This window comes from Chlorocebus sabaeus, chromosome 1 (genome assembly GCF_047675955.1).
Source record: "Chlorocebus sabaeus isolate Y175 chromosome 1, mChlSab1.0.hap1, whole genome shotgun sequence".
In the NCBI taxonomy this organism is placed as follows: domain Eukaryota; kingdom Metazoa; phylum Chordata; class Mammalia; order Primates; family Cercopithecidae; genus Chlorocebus; species Chlorocebus sabaeus.
The window spans coordinates 122,288,630-122,307,596 of record NC_132904.1 but is presented as its reverse complement, the minus strand read 5'-3'; the positions used below and the strand labels follow the sequence as shown (position 1 = coordinate 122,307,596).

At 54.8% G+C, this 18,967-nt stretch overlaps 1 protein-coding gene and 1 long non-coding RNA gene across 5 annotated transcripts in view; one reads left to right on the top strand and one right to left on the bottom strand.

The window, feature by feature from the left end:
* KIRREL3 (kirre like nephrin family adhesion molecule 3) overlaps positions 1-18,967 on the top strand; it is a 574,875-nt gene that overhangs the window by 516,932 nt on the left and 38,976 nt on the right. For all 3 annotated transcript variants that reach the window (XM_038004846.2, XM_038004845.2, XM_073022184.1), the window contains one exon: positions 8,648-8,805. In XM_038004846.2, coding sequence (XP_037860774.1) covers positions 8,648-8,805 — 158 coding nt within the window. The remainder of the gene's footprint in view (positions 1-8,647; positions 8,806-18,967) is intronic.
* LOC119626409 (uncharacterized) lies at positions 5,444-18,708 on the bottom strand. Of its 2 annotated transcripts, none has more exons than XR_012094963.1 (4): positions 16,736-18,708; positions 15,749-15,828; positions 11,351-11,454; positions 5,444-8,759 (listed from the first exon to the last, which is right to left on the bottom strand). It is a non-coding gene; the product is annotated as an uncharacterized lncRNA (long non-coding RNA). The 2 variants fall into 2 exon arrangements; XR_012094962.1 differs by having other exon boundaries at positions 15,760-15,828.

Sequence of the window (18,967 nt, the reverse complement as noted above, 5' to 3'; positions counted from 1 at the left end):
AACAAGAGCGAAAATCCATCTCAAAAATAAATAAATAAATAAAGGAAAGGGGCAATTGGGGAAGAGTAATTTACTCCAACAACTGCAGGTGGCTCTTATCCACAAGGAGGAATTGAGGTAAGAAGTGATGGAAAGCAAGGCTGAAGAGTCGGCAGTGGCCAAGAAGTTCAGACTATTCCGATGGCAAAGAGGGACTTTCAGAGGATTTGAAACAGAGGAATGCTAGATATTCAGCACATGGTGGCTGAATTACTGGTTGACTGGATGGGTGAATAATCAGACTTTTGTAACAGTCACTCTGGAAAAGCACAGAGGACTAGGGGTTGGAGGGGAGATGCGGTATTATAATCCAAGCAAAAAATGATAATGGCTGAGCCAGGAAGCCTGTGGGAATGGAAAGAGACAAATCTGAGTGATACTTCAGAGGGTTAACCAGGCTGGTTGGCAAGGCAGGGTGAAGGAGAGTGGAATCCAGAAAGAGCCCCAGATTTCTGACTTGGTCCCCGAACAGTGGGACCGTTCTCCAAAATACGGAATATGGGGAGGGATGGGTGTCCGGGAGAGGTGGTGAGTTTGGTGTCACACCTGCTGAACTTTGAAGGCCCGTGGACAGTTGGGTCATGACTCTGGAGCTCAAGAGAGAAGTCTGGCCCGAGATGCTTCTTGGGAATTTATTAGTGTAAAGATGTGAGTTGAGTTCACAGAAAAGTGAAGGTTTTCCATCTGATAGTGTGTCAAATGAGATATGGCCAGCAAGAGCTAACTAGGGAAGACCAACATTTAAGGGGTGGGAAGAAAAGTAACAACCAGAGAGGAAGGAGAAAAGCCAGGAGGGAATCCTGGAGGCCAATCTAGGATGTATCTATTCCCCACCCAGTGTTATTCTCCTTTTAGTGCTTATCAACACCTCACCTTGTATTATGTACGTATTTGTTTATTCATTGATGGTCTGTCTCTCCCACTAGAAGGTAAACTCCACTAGGGCAGAAGCTTCTTGTCCCTAGTGCTTAGAAAGGGACTAGCATGTAGCAGGTGCTCAATACGAATTTCTCCAAAGAATGTTCATGTAGCACTGGGAAGCTGACCCTTTAAAACCAGGTCCCCTCCCTCCTGTCTATACCTCCTGCAGTTCTGCATTGTGGCCATTAGGTGGCGCATCCGTGTAAGTGAGGAAACTGGAGGCTGGGATGACACGCGGCCCAGAACGTGAAAACCGCGCACAACCACAGAAGGGAGCAAAGACTTGGGCGGACTACAAACATCATTCGTCCGTTCCCTCAGCAGACATCGCTGCAGCACCAGCTGCGAGCCAGGCTCATGCTTCCTGGGGCCCTCTGAAATTCAGATTGCGGGAGGGAAGGGAGGCGAGTGCCTGCCAGGTCTGAAGGCCCCCTGGGACGGGCAGAGAGTCTGCCTTGCAGAACTATAGGACCAGGACAAAGGCAGGGGTTAATGGAAGGGCTGCTGCAGCTGCGGGGACAGTCTGGGAGCTGCTCTAACTACAACAGAACATATTATAGGGTCAAAAAAACTCGAGTCTAAATTCCAACTTCACCACTTACAGCTGTGTGATCTTTGCCAGGTAATTTGCCCTCTCTGAGTCTCAGCTTCTTAACCTATAAAATGAAGACCCTAATAGTCCCTGACTCAAAAGATATTGAGAATAAAACGAGGGGGCCTTGGCACAGCACTTTTCACACAACCACAAAGCTAAATATTATTCCTAAAAATTAGACATAATAACCAACATTTGTGTAGCCCTTTACAATGTTCTCTGTGTATCTTCCATATTGTAAGGGAATCCTCATTATAACGGTGCAAGATAGGTATTTTTATTATCTCACTTCCCAGATAAGACGACTAAGGTTGTCAGATTATATAACTTGTCCACAATCATATGGTTCATAAAGTGATGGACTCAAGTCAAGTTGAGCTCAGCAAACGTATATGCCACCCTGTGCCCCGTGCAGCAGGCGGGCACTCTGCGGGGAAATGGGGATCCGGATGGAGATCATGGTTCAGGGAAGAGACACACACAGAGAGATTTCCATAGGATGTGGCAGCTAGTGAGTCAGGGGATGCCCGGGATGCTGTGGGATCGTGGACAGAAGCCCTATATACTTGACCCAACTGGGAGATTCTGGAAAGGCCCCTCAGAGAGGGTGTCCTCTGAACTAAGTCTCTCAAAGGGTGTGTAAGAGTGACCCAGGAGAAGACCAGTGGTCCAGGAGAATGCCAGCATTCCAAGCTAAAGAAATGGCATACGCAAAGGAACCTGTTCTGAAACAAGATTGTGTAACTCCAAAGCCAGTAAGCAGGGAGCAGTCTACTCCTTTCTCTGGCCTGCCCCAGGGGAGCGAAGGGAGCAGGGAGCCTGTGAAGGGATCAAGCCTGTGAAGGGGTCCCCATATGTGCTCTTTGTCCAGCGAGTCTTCCCTTCATAGCACTTGTCAGTTTGTCATGATTTCTACCTAGGAACCCTTAGAGCAGCGCTCCTCCAGCTTGAAAATGTATATGAATTGTCTGGGGCCTTTTGAAAGGCAGATTCTGACTTAGGAGGTCTGAGGTGGAGCACAAGAGTCTGCTTTTCTAACAAGCTCCCAGGAGGTGCCAAGGCTGCACACACATCCGTCTTGGGCACTGGCCTGGAGTGACAAGGGCCTCCCCATCAGCTCTAAGACGGCAGGCCGTGTATGGCTTCACTCAGCTATCATAGCCTCAGCTTGTGAGGTGGAGAAGGCTGGTGAGAGAAAGGTTGGGAGGGAGGCAGGCAGGAGGGCAGGGCACACGGCAGGGCTGCAGCGGGGAATGTGGGGACAGAGAAGAGGCTGATGGTGAGGGAGATGCACCCTGAGGCCTCGGCATCCTCCCTCCACTGTAGTCAGTGCTGGAACTCCTAGCACTGACTCTCCCAGAGCCCCTGGGGCTGCAGCAGAACAAAAGCAAAGAACCCACAAATGTTCTCCTCCCCACTCAGCCAAGTGTCTCTGATCTGTCACCACACTCAGCCTGCCGCCTCTCCCATCCTATGTTGCAGACAAATCAGAGGACAGCAGCCTCGGAGAAGCAGGCTGAGAACCAGCTCCCAGCGCCAAGCCCTCCTCAGCCAGGCTTCCCTCTCTCCAGGAGAGGCAGGGAGCACCAACCCTGATGCCACAGCAAGCAGCACAGAGTTCCTACACTGCTATCCCCGCTGGCCTCAGAAGGGTCCCCGCTTTGCCCTCCTCCCTCCCACTACTCACCCAGCCTGCTCCCAACTCTACCCAATACACACATATGCACGCACGTGCACACACATATACACATATATACACACACACATACACAGGTATACACACATACACACATACATACACATATATACACGTGTATACACATGTAGATACACGTGTACATATATGTACACATATACACACATGCATATATACATACATATACACATACACACACATAGACACATACACACATATTCACGCATATACATGCACACACACATACACACATACAACGTGTACACACATATATACACATACACACATATACACACGTGCACACATATATACACACACGTACACACACACACAAGATTAAAAACGCTGACCTCAGAAGCCAAAGCCCATGATAACCACACCCCCGGCCCCATCCCCACTCCCCTTCTGAGGGTCTTTTATTTAACAAATAATATTCAACAAATATTTCTTTAGCACCTGCTATGTGATACATCAATATCACAATGACCAAGATGGATAAGGTCTTTGTTGTCCTTTCTAGACTGATGACAGATAATAAATGAACCCAGTGATCCAGAAAGTGCAGGGGTGGGTAGTGGAGAGTCAATGAGGGGCTCTTGAAGCTGCACCTTCATTGACAGGAAGAGCCAGCAGAGTGAGGAACAGAAAAAAGCATTCGACAGAGAGGAGCAGGGCAAGACTGGCCCCGAAGGAGCCGGGTTTGCTGAGCAGCAGAGAGCCAGTGGGGCCAGGGCCTGCTGAGTAAGGAGTAGCCGGAACAGACTGAGACCCCAGGGGCAGCGAGGGCTGTAGGTGCCAGTGCTTGCAGGCAATGCCTACTCTCCTTCAGCAGGAAGCCCCTGGAGGGTTTCGTGTTCGTGGTGGGCCACTCTGCCAGCTCTGTGGGGAACTCACTGCTCATTGAGTTAAATGAGAACCAGTCTTGCTTTCCAAAGGGCTGGGCATCTGTGAGGTTCTCCTCCTTGCAGTATCGGGGCAGGAGGGTGGCCCTGTTGGTCCCCAGCCCTCCAGCTGGTCGGTGGATCAGCCATGCTCAGAGACCCGCCATCCAGGCTGAGAGCATCGAGGAGTTCCTGGAAGCCCAGCCAGGTCCCAGTTGGGTGACCAAGTGGACACTGGAGGGAATTCCCTCAGTGCTGTCCTTGTCCTGGCACCAAGAGAGTTTTTCCAGCCTGCTCAGACGAGGCTGGCCAGCCTGACAACCTGTCTCTAAAAAACGGGGAGTATAGAGGTTAGAGAGAACCTTAGTGCGTGAAACAGATGAAAGCTTTACCTCTCCAGTTGGAGCCAGGATGTGCGTCCCAAGCCCACCCTCTTCCTTCTTTGCTCTCGTCATTGGTAACTTTGGGTCAGCCTCTTGCGCTCTCTGGCCTCAGTTTCCCTCTCCCCATGCCACCTCTCCACCCGAGACCCCACTGTCTTTGGCAGCAGAACTTGGGGAAAGCTCTTGGGGGCTCCCTCCCATACACAGGGAAAGGGACAAGTGCCCCTACTGCCCACCCACACAAGGCAAAGTCTTCAGAGCTGGGCAGGGAAGGGCAGAGCAGGGAGGGAGACCGAAGCTGCCTGTACAGTCCTGGCCAACGGGAGAGTAAACTGTAAAGAGCTCAGCATCCCGCAATGATGTGTTTCTTTCATAATCAATGCCCCAGGAGCCAGCTGGGTGCAGGAGTGTCACTCAGCCACCCCTAGCTAAGGCCACGCTGTGGCCTCTCAGGCTGGCTTCCAGCTCTGGGGACCCACTCCGCCTGGTACCCGCTCCGTCCTCCCCAGGCCTCAGTGCCCCAACAGTTAATGCCATTTTTTCCCTGACTGACAACAAGCACAACACCAAAACAGTCAACTATTTTTATCTCCGGATTAATCACGAAAAGGCTAACGCTTCCACCTTCCTTGTGATTAAAAATTAGAAGCCCAAACTCTATAGTGGTTGAGGATAATAACCAATCCTGCAAGGGGGTGATGAATAATGCATCTCCGGGCGGGGGCTGCTCCGAAACTTCCTCCCCTGCCCACTGCCCTGCCCAGCCTGGCCGAGTCGGAATGGGGAGGTAATGAGGAGCCCCCTTCCATGCCAGACACAGCTGTCAAGAGCGACTGCTGATTTCTCTTCAGCCTGCTGGCCCCCAAACATCCCCCCTCCTCACCAACCCCCACCCCACCCCAGCCCCCACCCCCCATCTGGTGTGCAGTGAGGCGAAGACCAATCAATAATGCATGGCTACATGAATACCCAGCGTGATAACCACTTATTTGGGAAGATGTAATCAGGCCCCATTCTGAGGGTGGCTGTGTGTGCGTGGCTGTGTGTGCGCCTGAGCACTCCCACAACACACCCCACTCCCTCCTCCCCCGTCCGTGCTCCCTCTAATCCAATATTCCAGTAACACAACACTCCAGCCACAAGCAGGAAGGGCCCATCCTCTGGGTCTTGGATTCTCGGGAAGGCCTGGGTGGCTGCACTGTGCTCGGAGCAAGCAGTGGCTCCTGTACCTCAGCCCAGAGCCCAGAAAGCTGTTTCTGCCATGGGACCCCCTGGGGAGCTCCCCAAAGTCCTGATGCCTGGGGTCCCCTCCAGAGACTGGACTTGGCTGCTCAGGGCGTGGCCTGCCAGTGAGGTTTGAAAACCTCTGCAGAGGAGTATGCAGTCAAGACTTCAAACCCCTGCTCAAGGCCCAGCGAATGTCAGTGCTGGAGAGCAGTCAGCTCCCAGATCCTCCTTGCTCTCACGTTTGCACCTGAAGCCACCCTGAGAGAAGGGACTTCCTGCTCCACCCTCTGCTTTCAGGCACTTTCCACAGTCACTAGGAAGGCCGAGGCCCCAAGTATCCAGGCTGTCCCCAGGGCTCCACATGGCTCTTTTTCCAGGCCCTCAGCTAGCTCATGGAGCCTGAGCTCCTCCATCCTGGTCAGGGAGGCTGCTTCGCAGAAAGAAGGTTGAAGGTTGGTCACCTCTGAGCCCGGCTCTTCCCACTGGAAGGCCCCTACCCACCGCATGGAGATGCAATTCCCCTCCTCCGCAAGCGGTTGCACCCACCCCTGCTTGATGGAAAGCCCTAATCCGCCTCCCTTTTGCCCTGTGGCCAGGCCCACCCCAAGGAGGCCCATGGGCACTAATGGAAGGGGGCGGGGCGGGCGGCTGGGGGGTCGTCTTCTCCATCCACCCCATTCCCGCCTGCTTCCTCCGGGCCTCCAGGAGGCCTGGCTCAAGAGCCCAGAGCCAGGCAGGGTTGCATGAGGCAGACTCTGTTCCTGAGCCAGGGTCTCAGTGGAGTCCAGGGCTCGCTGCCCCTGGGATCAGTGATGGCTTCTTGGCAGCCCGGGGAGGTTGTTGATTCTTCAGGAAATGGCTGCTGTGCTGTTAGTGTCGGAGCAGGCCTCCAAGGCTGGGCAGGGAGGGCAAGGCAGCTGGTCTGAAGGTTCGCTTCTTGGCTTCTTACTGGGCCCTCATGGGAGCTTCCTGTCCCTCCTGGAGCTTTCGGAGAAGCCAGAGTGGACCAGGAGAGGTGCTGATGGGGCGATGCCCTGGGAAGGAAAGGGAAGCTCCCATGCAGGCCGAGTCTGGAAGGCTAAGCCAGCGGAGTCAGGACGGCCCGGAGCTGTGACTGTCCAGCTCTGAACTTCTCCAGTCCAGAGTCCCAAGCACAGAGCCTGCATAGAAGGGCGGGCTTTCTCTGGCCACCAGGCAGAGAGGACCCTTTGTGCTGGGTCCCCAGACCCCTGTTATCCAACTACCCCTTCTCTGTTTGCTGTGTACACAGACGGCTCACGTCTTGATGTGTCCGGAAGCCCTGGGCCTCTCTCAGCCTCCAGAGCTTGTGGGTCCAGCTCCTCCCGGGGGAAGGGAAACAGGGATTCCTCAGAGAACAGTCGCCTCATCTCCTATCCCTTCTGTGGCTTGTCCAGGGAGCAGCAGAGGCCTGAGACCCTCAATATGTCCCCAAGCACAAGCATGGGAAGAGGCTGTGCCCTAAGGCAAGGCACTTCACATCTCCGGGCCCTCCTCCGAGCCATGACCATCCGCCGTCCTTCGGCCCATAGTCCTCATGGGAATCAAAGGGGTGACTCCATTGGGGCCAGCAAATGTCAGTGGAGCTTCCCCCAGGCACAGGGCTCTGTGCTGGGCACTGCGGAGACCATGCTCTGACGTGGATGCCCCCTGCTCCTGGCACTCGGGATCCCTTGACGGGAGCCACCCATCTCTGACCCTGCTACAAAATGCAGTGGGAAGGCCGGGACAGGAAAGAATCAGGCCGCCTCTGGGGATGAAGGGGCTGGAGCCACTCCGGAGGAGTCAGGAGCTCAGGAGATGCCAGCACTTGCATAGCCCTCCGAAGCGCTGGCTCCACCCTGAAGGGCTGCCCTGTACCCTGCCCCCTGCCAGGGAAGGGGCCGGCCTGGTGCTCCCAGGTTCCCTGGGCCTGGCCTCCAGCCCTGGCTCTGCCACCATGTGACCTTGAGCCAGTCACTAATCCTGCTGGAACTCGGCTTCCGGATCTGTGTCTTTGGGGTGATAATGTTGACCTCACCAGACTATTGTGAGGACTAACACAGACAGCAGGTGTGACAGTGCTCCGTTTAAAGAAAAAAGAAGAGCCGGGCGCCATGGCTGACACCTGTAATCCCAGCACTTTGGGAGGCTGAGGCGGGCCGATTACCTGAGGTCAGGACGTTGAGACCAGCCTGGCCAACATGGTGAAACCCTGTCTCTACTAAAAATACAAAATGTAGCCAGGTGTTGGCCGGGCATGGTGGCTCAGGCCTGTAATCCCAGCACTTTGGGAAGCAAGGCAAGCAGATCACCTGAGGTCAGGAGTTCAAGACCAGCCTGACAAACATGTTGAAACCCCATCTCTACTTAAAATACAAAAAAAATTACTCAGGCGTGCTGCCACGTGCCTGTAGTCCCAGCTACTTGGGAGGCTGAGTCAGGAAAATCACTTGAACCTGGGTTGAACCTGGGAGGCAGAGGTTGCAGTGAGCTGAGACCATGCCACTGCACTCCAGCCTGGGTGACAGAGAGAGACTTCGTCTCAAAAAAATAAAAAGAAAAAAGAAGAAGTTAAAAAGAAAGAAGCCACAGACATCGCCTGGGCCACAGAGCTCTGCTACTGGGCCTGGTAGTGCAGGCTGAGGCTGCTGGCCCTGTCCCCTCTCGGCTGGGCCTCAGCAGGGATGCGATGACTGGCGGGAATATCCTCCACTATAAGCACACAGTGCACATGTCGGGCATCACTGCGGGTGCTGCTGTCATTGTTACGATACAAGCAGATGATGCGTTTTATCAACGTATGATAATTATTATTTGTCATCATCTCCACAAAATCCTCCCAGCCCCCCTGCTGTCCTACCTGAGGGAGCAGCCTCAGCCTGACCTTCTGCTTCTCTCCCTGCAGTGCCGCCTGATGACCCCGTCATCCTGGGGGGCCCTGTGATCAGCCTGCGTGCGGGGGACCCTCTCAACCTCACATGCCACGCAGACAATGCCAAGCCTGCAGCCTCCATCATCTGGTTGCGAAAGGGAGAGGTCATCAATGGGGCCACCTACTCCAAGGTGAGGCCTAGAGGGGAGGGGGTGGGTGTGGATGGGCTTCGAGAGGAGTGTGTGGGGAGGGGGCTAGGGGGACAGGGAGTTGATGGGGAGGAGGCTAGGTAAGGAGGGGGCTAAAAGGAGTGGGGGCTGGATGAGGAGGGGACTAGGAGGGGTGGAGGTTAAGTAGAGAGGGAGCTAGGTGGGGAGGGGTATAACAGGGGAGGGGCTGGGGGATTAGGTAGAGGGGGAATGGTGAGGGGCTGGTGGGGAAGGGGCTGGAGTTTAGGTAGAGAAGGGGATGGTGAGGGCTGGGGGAGGGGCTGGGGGTTAAGTAGAGGGGGTTGGTGGGGGGCTGGTTGGGAGGGACTGGGGGGGTTAGGTAGAGAGGGGTATGGTGGGGGCTGGTTGGGAGGGGCTGGGGGGGTTAGGTAGAGAGGAGGATGGTGGGGGCTGGTTGAGAGGGGCTGGGGGGTTAGGTAGAGGGGCATGGTGGGGGGCTGGTTGGGAGGGGCTGGGGGTGTTAGGTAGAGAGGAGGATGGTGGGGGCTGGTTGGGAGGGGCGGGGGAGTTAGGTAGAGAGGAGGATGGTGGGGGCTGGTTGGGAGGGGCAGGGGTGTTAGGTAGTGAGGAGGATGGTGGGGGCTGGTTGGGAGGGGCTGGGGCGGTTAGGTAGAGAGGAGGATGGTGGGGCCTGGTTGGGAGGGGCTGCGGGTTTAGGTAGAGAGGAGGATGGTGGGGGCTGGTTGGGAGGGGCTGGGGGGTTAGGTAGAGAGGGGGATGGTAGGGGCTGGGGAGAGGGACTGAGGGGTTAGGTGGGGTCTGAATGGGGAGGGAACCAGCTCCCCTGTGTCTCTGCAGCTGTCCCTCTCTCCTGTCCCTTTTGGTTTCTCTCACTCTTTGTCTCCCTGTATCTTCCTTTGCGTTCTCACTCTGTGTCACTTTTTCTCGCTCATGCTGTGGTTCTCCTACTCATTTGTGTGTGTGTCCATTCCTTTATCTGACTTGTGCGCTCTCTCTCTCTCTCTCTCTCTCTCTCTCTGTCCTAGGGTAACTGCTGGGGAAGACCCTAACAATAGACCATGGTCAGATGAGGAGACTCAGGCACAGTAGTGGCCAGGGTCTAGGGGTGCAGATAAGACGCAGGATGCAATCACAGTCTGAATGTTTGTGGCTTCCAAAATTCCTATGTCGAGATCCTAACCCCCAGGTATTAGGAGGTGGGGCCTTTACTAGATGATTAGGTCATGGGGGTGGAGCCTCATAAATGGGATCAGTGCCCTTACAAAAAAGAGGCCTGAGGGAGACCCCTTGTCCCTTCCACATTGTGAGGACACAGTGAGAAGAGGGCATCATGAACCAGGTGTCTGTCCTCAATAGAAAGCAAATCTGCCTTGATCTTGGACTTCCTGACCCGCAGAACAGTGAGGCATAAATTTCTGTGGTTTCTAAGCCGTCCAGTTTATGGTGTCTTGTTATAGCAGCCCAACTGGGCTACAACAGATGCCCAGTTAAATTTGAGTTTGAGAAAAATAATAACTTTTTAATATAAATATCTTCCAAATACTGCATGGGACATACAGGCCATACTTATACTAAAGAAAATAGCCATTATATATCTGAAATTCACATTTAACTGAGTATCCTGTATTTTATTTGCTAAATCTGGCCACTTTCCAGGGCTGCCAGGTGAAGCTGTTTAGGCTCCACCATCTCCAAGGTGCCTGGCTCAGGGGCCAGGGAGGGCTGAAATCCAGCCCATAATCCCTTGCCCAACAGCCCTTGCCCTGCTGTGTCTACCAACAGGGGTGCTTGCCTCTAATTCACACACGATACCAAGGGCTGGAAGCACCCTGAACTGGCCCCCGTATTAATTGTGTCTTTAAAATGTTGTGTATTTTATGATGCTTTGACATCTGGGGCCTTGCAGACCCAGGGAAGGACCAGGGTAAGCTAATTCCTGGAGACAGCAAGCATGCTTTGTATCAAAGCAGACCAACCAATCCGGAGCCCAGGCCCCCACAGCCTTTGTCATCAGGCTCTATAGTCCAGGATATTATGCCCCTACCCTAAATCTCCCCAGGGCCACACATCAGACCACCCCTACAGCTCATGGCCCAGGGAAATTACTCAAGCTATCCGATCCTAAACCTGCTGAGCCACCAACCCTGCCTCACCAATCCTTCCTAAGAAAGCAAGCCACAGCAGGGGCTCTGCCCATACTCTCCCCACACCTCCCACCCCGGCCCCCACTGACCCTGGGGCCTCCCCTTCCTCTGGGAAACAGGAGTAGCAAACTGTTTTTTCTTTTTTTTTTTTTTCTTTTGAGACAGAGTTTCGCTCTTGTTGCCCAGGCTGGAGTGCAGTGGCGTGATCTCGGCTCACCGCAATGTCTGCCTCCTGGGTTCAAGCGATTCTCCTGCCCCAGCCTCTGTAGTAGCTGGGGTTACAGGCACGTGCCATCATGCCCAGCTAATTTTTTTTCTTTTTTTGTATTTTTAGAAGAGACGGGGTTACTCCATGTTGGTTAGGCTGGTCTCAAACTCCCAACCTCAGGTGATCCGCCTACCTCGGCCTCCCAAAGTGCTGTGATTACAAGAGTGAGCCACCGTGCCCAGCCGCAAACTGTCTTTTCAACAGCAGTTGTCTCCTGATCTGTTGGTCTCCCTCTACCTGAATAAAGACAAAATTTCAGATACATTTTTAAGCAGCCCCCACCAAACTCCACTGAACAAAACTGCGCATAGAGTCCCAGATGGGGTTAATGTACTGCAGAGCCTTTAAGATGAACGAGGCCTTACAGGATAGCTGGGCCAACCTCTTTTGTCTGCAGCTAGAAAGTTGAGGCCTAGTGGGGAAGTGGCTGTCTTTCTCAGTGGTGGAGGCGCAGTGCCAGGCCTGGAACCACATCCTCCTGACACCCCGGCCTCTGCTCTTGCCCGTGCTCCTCCCAGGGCAAGCCGACCCCAAGCTCTGCAACTGGGGGCCCAGCCTCCAGAACACCTTCTTGCCTCAGCTCTGAGGTTTTCCTTAGACTCAGAGACTGGGGAGGTACACGGCCTGGTCCCCGCCACCCACCAGTCCTCTCAGCAGTCCTGAAAAGATAACCAGCACCTTGGCCATCCGAGGAGGATGTGAGACAGGCCCGTCCCTGCTCTGAGGGTGTGTCCTTCCTGTCCCAAACTGACCACCTGCCAAGAAGTCACTCCAGGGCTGCTGATCAAGCACCCAGCACCTGGTTCCAGAACCCAGGGCAAAGTCCTTCCCTCAGACACAAGTCCAGGGGTGAGGTGGCCGCCTCTTGGAAGACAAACCCCTCCCTTCTGTCCTGGGCTGGAGCCACCGTGTCGTGTTATATAATACAAAGATAAGACACAGAGAGAGGGTTGTCCAGAGGAGAATGAAAAGGAAGGACAGGCGCTTTCCTTCCAGCCTGAGCACCTGTCCCGTCCCTCCCTGAAGTTGGGCCAGCCTGGCTCCTGGCAGGGTCAATGTCCTGCAGAGGACACACGCCATCAGGTGGAGAGAGAGGTCAGAGTCACTCTGCTGGACCTGTCCCGGGATCACCTTGAGCTCAGCATGTCATCCTTGTCTACATCATGAAGGCCCCTCGGAGAGCCTGGTGCCGTGCTTCTGCACAGCAGGGCGGGGGACCCCATCCGTGCTCCTGGGCCTGTGACGTCAATGGCAGCGCCAGGCAGCCCCAGGCCTGGGTTCCAGGTTCCACTGCATAACTTCAGACAACTCCCTCCCTTGGCCTCTGTTTCCTCGTCTGCAAAATGAAGGTGTTGGATCAGACACTCCGGAAGGGAAACAGATTCCTCAGGGGACAGTCACCTCAGATGGTCTCCTGCCCCTCTTTGGCTTGTCCAGGGAGCAGCAGAGGCCTGAGACCCTCAATGTGTCCCTAGACATGAGCATGGAAAGAGGCCCTGTGTCCCGAGGCAAGGCACTTCATTTCTCTGGGCCTCTCCTCCAAACCATGGTCATCCACCATCCTAACTGTCCACCCTATGCCCAGTGGTTCTCACGGAGACCAAAGGGGTGACCAGCAGAGCCAGCACACGTCAGTAGAGCTTCCTCAGGCACAGGGCTCTGTGCTGGGCATGGAGAAGCTACAAGCCTGTGACGTGGAGTACACCCAGCAGGGTGCAGAGTCCGGGGCTCCTATGGAGCAGACTCTAGGGACTGTCCAAGCCAACCCCTCTGCTTCCCCTCCCAGGGGCCCAGCCCACCTCCTCATCCCCCAGGGCTGCAAGGAGCCCTGCCATAGGCCAGCAGCACTCCTGACTTCCCCAGAGAGGCTACATATGAGGAGGGGCCGGAGCATCAGCCGCAGAGAGAGAGAGAAGCTGGGAGCACACACAAAATCAAGCAGCCTCCAAGAACCCCAGAAAAGACCCCACAGGGCACCCCTGGCTGCTGTCGGGTCTGACGCCCTCCGTGGCTGTCACATGGTGGAGGATTAGGGCTCAGGAGCTGGCAGCCTGAATTCGGATCCGGGCTCTGCCACTTTCCAGCTGTGTGACCTAACCTTGCCATGCCTCCCTGTCCTTGCCATACAGTGGGAAGGACAGCAGCACCTGCTTCAAGGGGTGCTTGTGAGGACTGAATGAGAAACACGCCTGGCACAGAGCGAGCTTGCAACAAGCATGGCTGTTGGGATTGTCACTCCCTCACTGAATCCACACGGCTGCAAGGTCCGCGCTGCTGTGGACTTTGTGTTTCCCGTATGCAGACATCAGTGTCATAGTTAGGATGGCCACATGGTTCTGAAGGCCCGGCTCAAACTTAGGATCCATAACGTAACATGGTGAGTCACCCTCTGCCTCAGTTTCCCCAGCTACAAAATGCAATGGTAATGATCACGGATGTCTATCAGGGTTGCAGAGTGACTTACAAGAAATTATGTATCTGAAGTACCCTGTCAAGGGCAGGAGTAAGGGCTGGATAAATGTGAGCTACTATTATTGGCTCCTGTCCCACAGGGGGAACCCCAGTCCCCCACCCCAGGGGTCATACAGCTATTTCATAAAATACCAGGCCTGTTCTCAAAGTTTCTGGGTTGCTCACCGACCGTCCTCTCTGTGACTCCACCATAGGACCAGTAGGGGAGGGATGAGCCTCATCCCTGGAGGGCACCTGGCCCCTTCGCCAGGAGGAAGGGCAGCAGAGGAAGCACTCAGCCCCTCCCCCAGCACGGGCTGGCCATGCTTCTCCTTAACAGGCCACTGTCACAGGCCCCAGGGTGCTGGGCGAGCCACACTGCCGGACGGGGCCTTGGGCAGTACCCACTGTAGGCTCCCGGGGGTGTCAGCAGCAAAGGCAAGGAGCAGGGAAAGGCCCCTCCAAGCTTCTTCCTGGAGACTCAACCCCGGGCTGTCTGGGGACAGTGGGTTCCTCCCCTGTTCCTCGTACTTCTGAGGGCCCAGGACCAGAGTGGAGGCCACATTCTTTCTTCTGGAAAGCCCACAGGTCCACACAGCCGGGGAGGAAGGATGGGTTACGGAACAGTGAGAGGACGGGCTGAGCCTGGAGAGAACCCTTCCTAAGAGCAGCTTCCTGCCAGGCAGGAGGGTTGTGTGGTCTTAGCACGCACAGTCGTGTCCGTGTCTACTTGGAGCCCCTTGCCCTCTACCCCTACCACCAGGACCACTGGCCTCGCCTTTTACCACCTTTGCTAAGAGGAGCTCTGGACACCCAACTCAGGAAAGGGATAAGTGTCCACATGCACTGGCCCTCCCCCTCCACTGGGCACCCCTTCCCTGATCACTCACCCCATCACCCTCCACCTATCTGCCCAGCTTAGGGGCCAAGAGTCTACTGGGTGTGGCCGAGGCTCATCCTGGCCTTCTCTGTGAAGGGCACCCCTCTGGCCTCTGGCCTCAAGGCTAGATGCAGGGACTGCGGCAAACAGCACTGTGCATCTTGCACCTGGTCCACACACCCTTATTCAATCCAGGTGGCAACCAGCCCACGTGGAGCCCCAAGCAGCTATCAAAAGGGGAAGCAGAGTGATGATTTTTTTTTTTTTTAAAAGGGGGGCCCAGCAGGTAGGGAAGGTGAGTAGGGGGGAGAAGCGAGGCGGCCTTGTTGCCAGGCGATCAGGCCTGCTCTCGGCCTTTCCAGACTGTTTGCATATCAGTGAGCATCCCACATTGAGCACCAGTGCTTGGGTCCCCACTCCCTGCCTGCCCTCCAGCCCGCCCATCTCTGAGGGCTCGGCCTGGCTCTCCACTGACCAGCGGAGGCCCTGGGGGCTTTGGAAAGAGCAGAGTGGCCAGCCACTGCCACCCAAGCAGAAAAACCATGGGGTGGGGTACCCTGTGTACCACCACACCTGGGAAGAGCAGCTTCCCAGGCCAGCGCTGGGAAACTAGAGAGGTGAATGCCAAATCCCTGCCCTTAGGGAGGGGCGGTGAGGGTGTGTGCACAGCCCTGAGGCAACACCTGAGCAGGCAGCGTCCAGAGAGAACCTGGGGCCCTGCACAGTCACAGCCGTCAGTGGACAGAGGCCCATGAACACCCACAGACAAAAACAGGTACGCACACATACCCATGGGGGTGTGTGCCCCAGCACGCTCATTCCTGGACACACACCGTCTATACGCCTGGCCCTGGTCCCTATCTGCGCGCACAGGGGCTGGGTCCTCGGGGACCCTTGGGGATCCTTGGGAGTCACCATGGCAGTCACATGGTGACTGGGTGACCTGGGGACTGGCAGCACATTAGTGCTCACCATACTGGAGGGAGGCCTTGGAGGCGGTGGTCCCTAAAGCGAGTGGTCCACCATGAATGATTCACTTCCTTCCGGAGCTCACCTGCAACCCATGAAACTGCCTGAAGCAGGAGGTGGGGGGCTCAGTGCCCATGGCGTGTCCCCAGAGCCAAGCTCGGTGAAGGGAAGCAGAGAAGGGAGGGGCAGAGCGGAGCTGTGGCTAGAACCTGTGGATGATAGAATGTTCACCTGGATAGTACCTTCAAGACTGCAAAGTCCAGACGCTCCATTTGTGTATGAGAAAAGTGACGACTAGGGGAGATTCATTTCTGAAAAGGAATGAAGCAAAGAAACAAGAAAGGAGAGGTGAGATCAGAAAGGAATGAGGGGAAGAGAAACCCGAGGGTGCAGACGCCCCGCACCCCTCCACATCGCACCCTGCCCTTCAGGTGCAGGGCTCCCTCCAGCCTTCCCCCTTGGCCCCCTGGCTGTGTCCCACCTTCCTCCCCTCAGTCATCCTGTAGCGGAGCTGGCAGACCCAGCCTTCCTCCCTGGGACGCCCGCCACACGGGGTCTGGGGTCCCCCATGAGCTGGGGGCCCAGGAGGTGCTGGGCCTTCCACGGGGACAGAGAGGGTGCTGGTGCTGGGGCACGCACCTTCCCCTCACCCTCCTTTTGTTTAATGAACACATCTCCCTTTTTCTCTAATTAGGTGGAACAAACAACTTGAAGCAGAATTTTTATTTCCCAGAAAAGCACACGCCCGGACCCAGTAAATATGTCATTAATCACCATTCCGCAGCAGAGGAGCGCGCTGGGTGCAGGGAGGAGGGAGAGCAGTCAGAGGGCCTAATTAGAGCTGGGGCCCCTCACTCCCCTCCCGCTGGCACCCACCTCCCAGAGCCCATCCATTGGAAGCTTTCCTGGCAGAGTCAAGCTTATGTAAATGTCCCTTGTTAGCACAACGGAACAGTAGAGGAGAAGAGAACAATACCGACCCGCTCTTCACCACCTCCCGCCTCTGCTCACCCTACCCAAAGTCTTAGTTTCAGCCAGGAAATTGTTCTTATTATCACTTGGCTATTTATAGACTCGGTGAGGTCTGCTGAGGAGCCCAAGCCAGGGTGGTAAAGCGGTGCCGGCTGCTGCTTCCTCACCGCCCGGGCTTAGGCTTGGGGCTCAACTTCACTCCTCCGCCCGATTTTGCCAGCCCCAGGACAGATCGAAGGCTCTCACCTGGTGTGTCACTGGTCCTGCCCCCCGGCTTGCTGCATCTGGCCACATCACTCTCCTCCAGCCCCTCTGCCCAGGGCCGTGGCTGGCACCCTGAGTCCCAGGCCTGCAGCTGTACCACGTGGCTCTCTAGAATGTCACAGTCTGGCTTTGCCTCCAGCAAGATGTGCTGTTCTAGATAGAGGCTCTGGCCCTGTTCTCCTGAGATCATGAGGTTTGCCCCACATTGAGAAAAACTGCACTGAATTAAGGACCCAGAATGTGGGGTTCCAGGCACCTACAGGTTTCTCCCTGTGGCCCTAACTGTTCCCACCTGTCCTGCCAAGAGCACGGTACCCACCCTCCAGCACCCTGGGAGCTGCGGCAGAGGCTGTGGCTCAGGGTTCACCCATTCTTAAAAGTAAATCCTAGCTCCACCCAGCAAGTTCCTGGCTCACCTGGAACTCAGGTTTCTCTTTGGCTAATCAAAGATAATGCTGCTCTCTTCCGGGGCCCTCATAAGAATTAGAGACACTGCCACTGTCACTTTATGGGAGGTTTTGAGGGAGGAGTGGTCTGTTCATCTACTCCCTGGCTCCAGTCAGGGGGAAACAGGACTGCACCCGTAGTGAAGTCCCTTCCTGGTACCTCCTAGTACCAGAAGCCTTTGCACACTGACCAGACTCCAATCCCAATCTGGAAGTGCACCCCCCCACACTCAGCACACCCTCCCCGGGGTGCACCTGACTTAGTGGGCCCCAAAGTGATGGGGAAGTAGCTGCAAAGAGGAACAGGAGAGGGAAGGAGGTAGCAGCCACAATGGGGAAGTAGCTTCGGAATGACATTGTAGCCCAGTAGAGTAAAGCAATGACCTGGGAAGATGGGAGACCAGCAGTTAAGATGGGTTGCTTCCTAGGGCTGCCATTACAAAGCACCACAATTCGGTGCTTAACACAACAGAAATCAATTATCGCACAGTTGTAGAAGCCAATAAGTCTGGAATCATGGTGTCAGCAGGGCTATGCCACTCCAAAGGCTCCAGGGGAAGATCCGTCCTTGCCTCTTCCAGCTCCTGGTGGCTCCTGGCATTGCTTGGCTTGTGGCAGCATCCCTCCAATCTCTGCCTCCAACTTCACCTGGCCTTCTCTGTGTCTCTCTGTCTTCTCCTCATCCTCCTCTTCTCCTCCTCCTCTTCTCTTTCTCCTTCTCTTTCTCTTTCTCCTTCTCCTTTTTCTTCTTCTTCTGAGGCAGGGTCTCACTCTGTGGCCCTGGCTGGAGCACAGTGACACAACCTCAGCTCACTGCAGCCTCAACCTGCAGGGATCAAGTGATCTTCTCACCTTAGCCTCCCAAGTAGCTGGGACTACAGGCACGAGCCACCACACCTGGCTAATTTTTTTTTAACTTTTTTCTTTCTTTTTTTCTTTTTTCTTTTTTTTCTTTTTGTAGAGACACGGTCTTCCTATGTTGCCCAGGCTTGTCTCCAAGCCCTAGGCTCAAGCAATCCTCCCACCTTGGCCTCCCAAAGTGCTGGGATTACAGGCATGAGCCTCCACACCCCGCAGACTGTCTTCTCTTCTTCCAAGGACACCAGTCATTGGGTTTAAGGCTCACTCTGAATCCAGTATGACCCCATCTCAAGAGCCTTAACTAATTACTAATTGCTTGACTAAACTGCAAGGACCCTATTCCCAAATAAGATCATATGCTAAGATTCCAGGTAGAAAATAATTTGGAGATGACACCATTCAACCTCCTGTAAGAGCCTAGTACTTATTTTAGGACCAATTCGAAGTGTAAGTTTGGTCAAGCTCCACAGCCTCTGTCTAGCCCACCTATTTTCTCCCCTATCCAATGGGAGATGATGGTGTCTGTCCCACCTGTGGTTTGATTGAGGCTCTAATGAGATCAGGGAGTGAAACGCTTTGGAAAGTTGAAAGGATTTACATAGACAAATAATCAAAAAGTTGATGTGCACTGATTCTGCCTATGTCCCCTCCCACTCTGACTCCCATTCCCCAAACTGTGCCCCCTCTGCAGACTGTCCCTGCTGAGGGGCCACAGTCCCTGCTGGTTGCAAACCATCTCCTTGTGTCCTACAGAGCCTGAGACTCACTCAGGCACCAGAGGCAAAACAAATGAGAGTTCATTTCAACACGGGACCCCCTGAAGCCTGGTTTCCATGAAGCCTATCCTGGTTTATTTTGTGCTTTTAGCATGTGAATCCAGGATAATTTTCACATGATGGAAAACTGC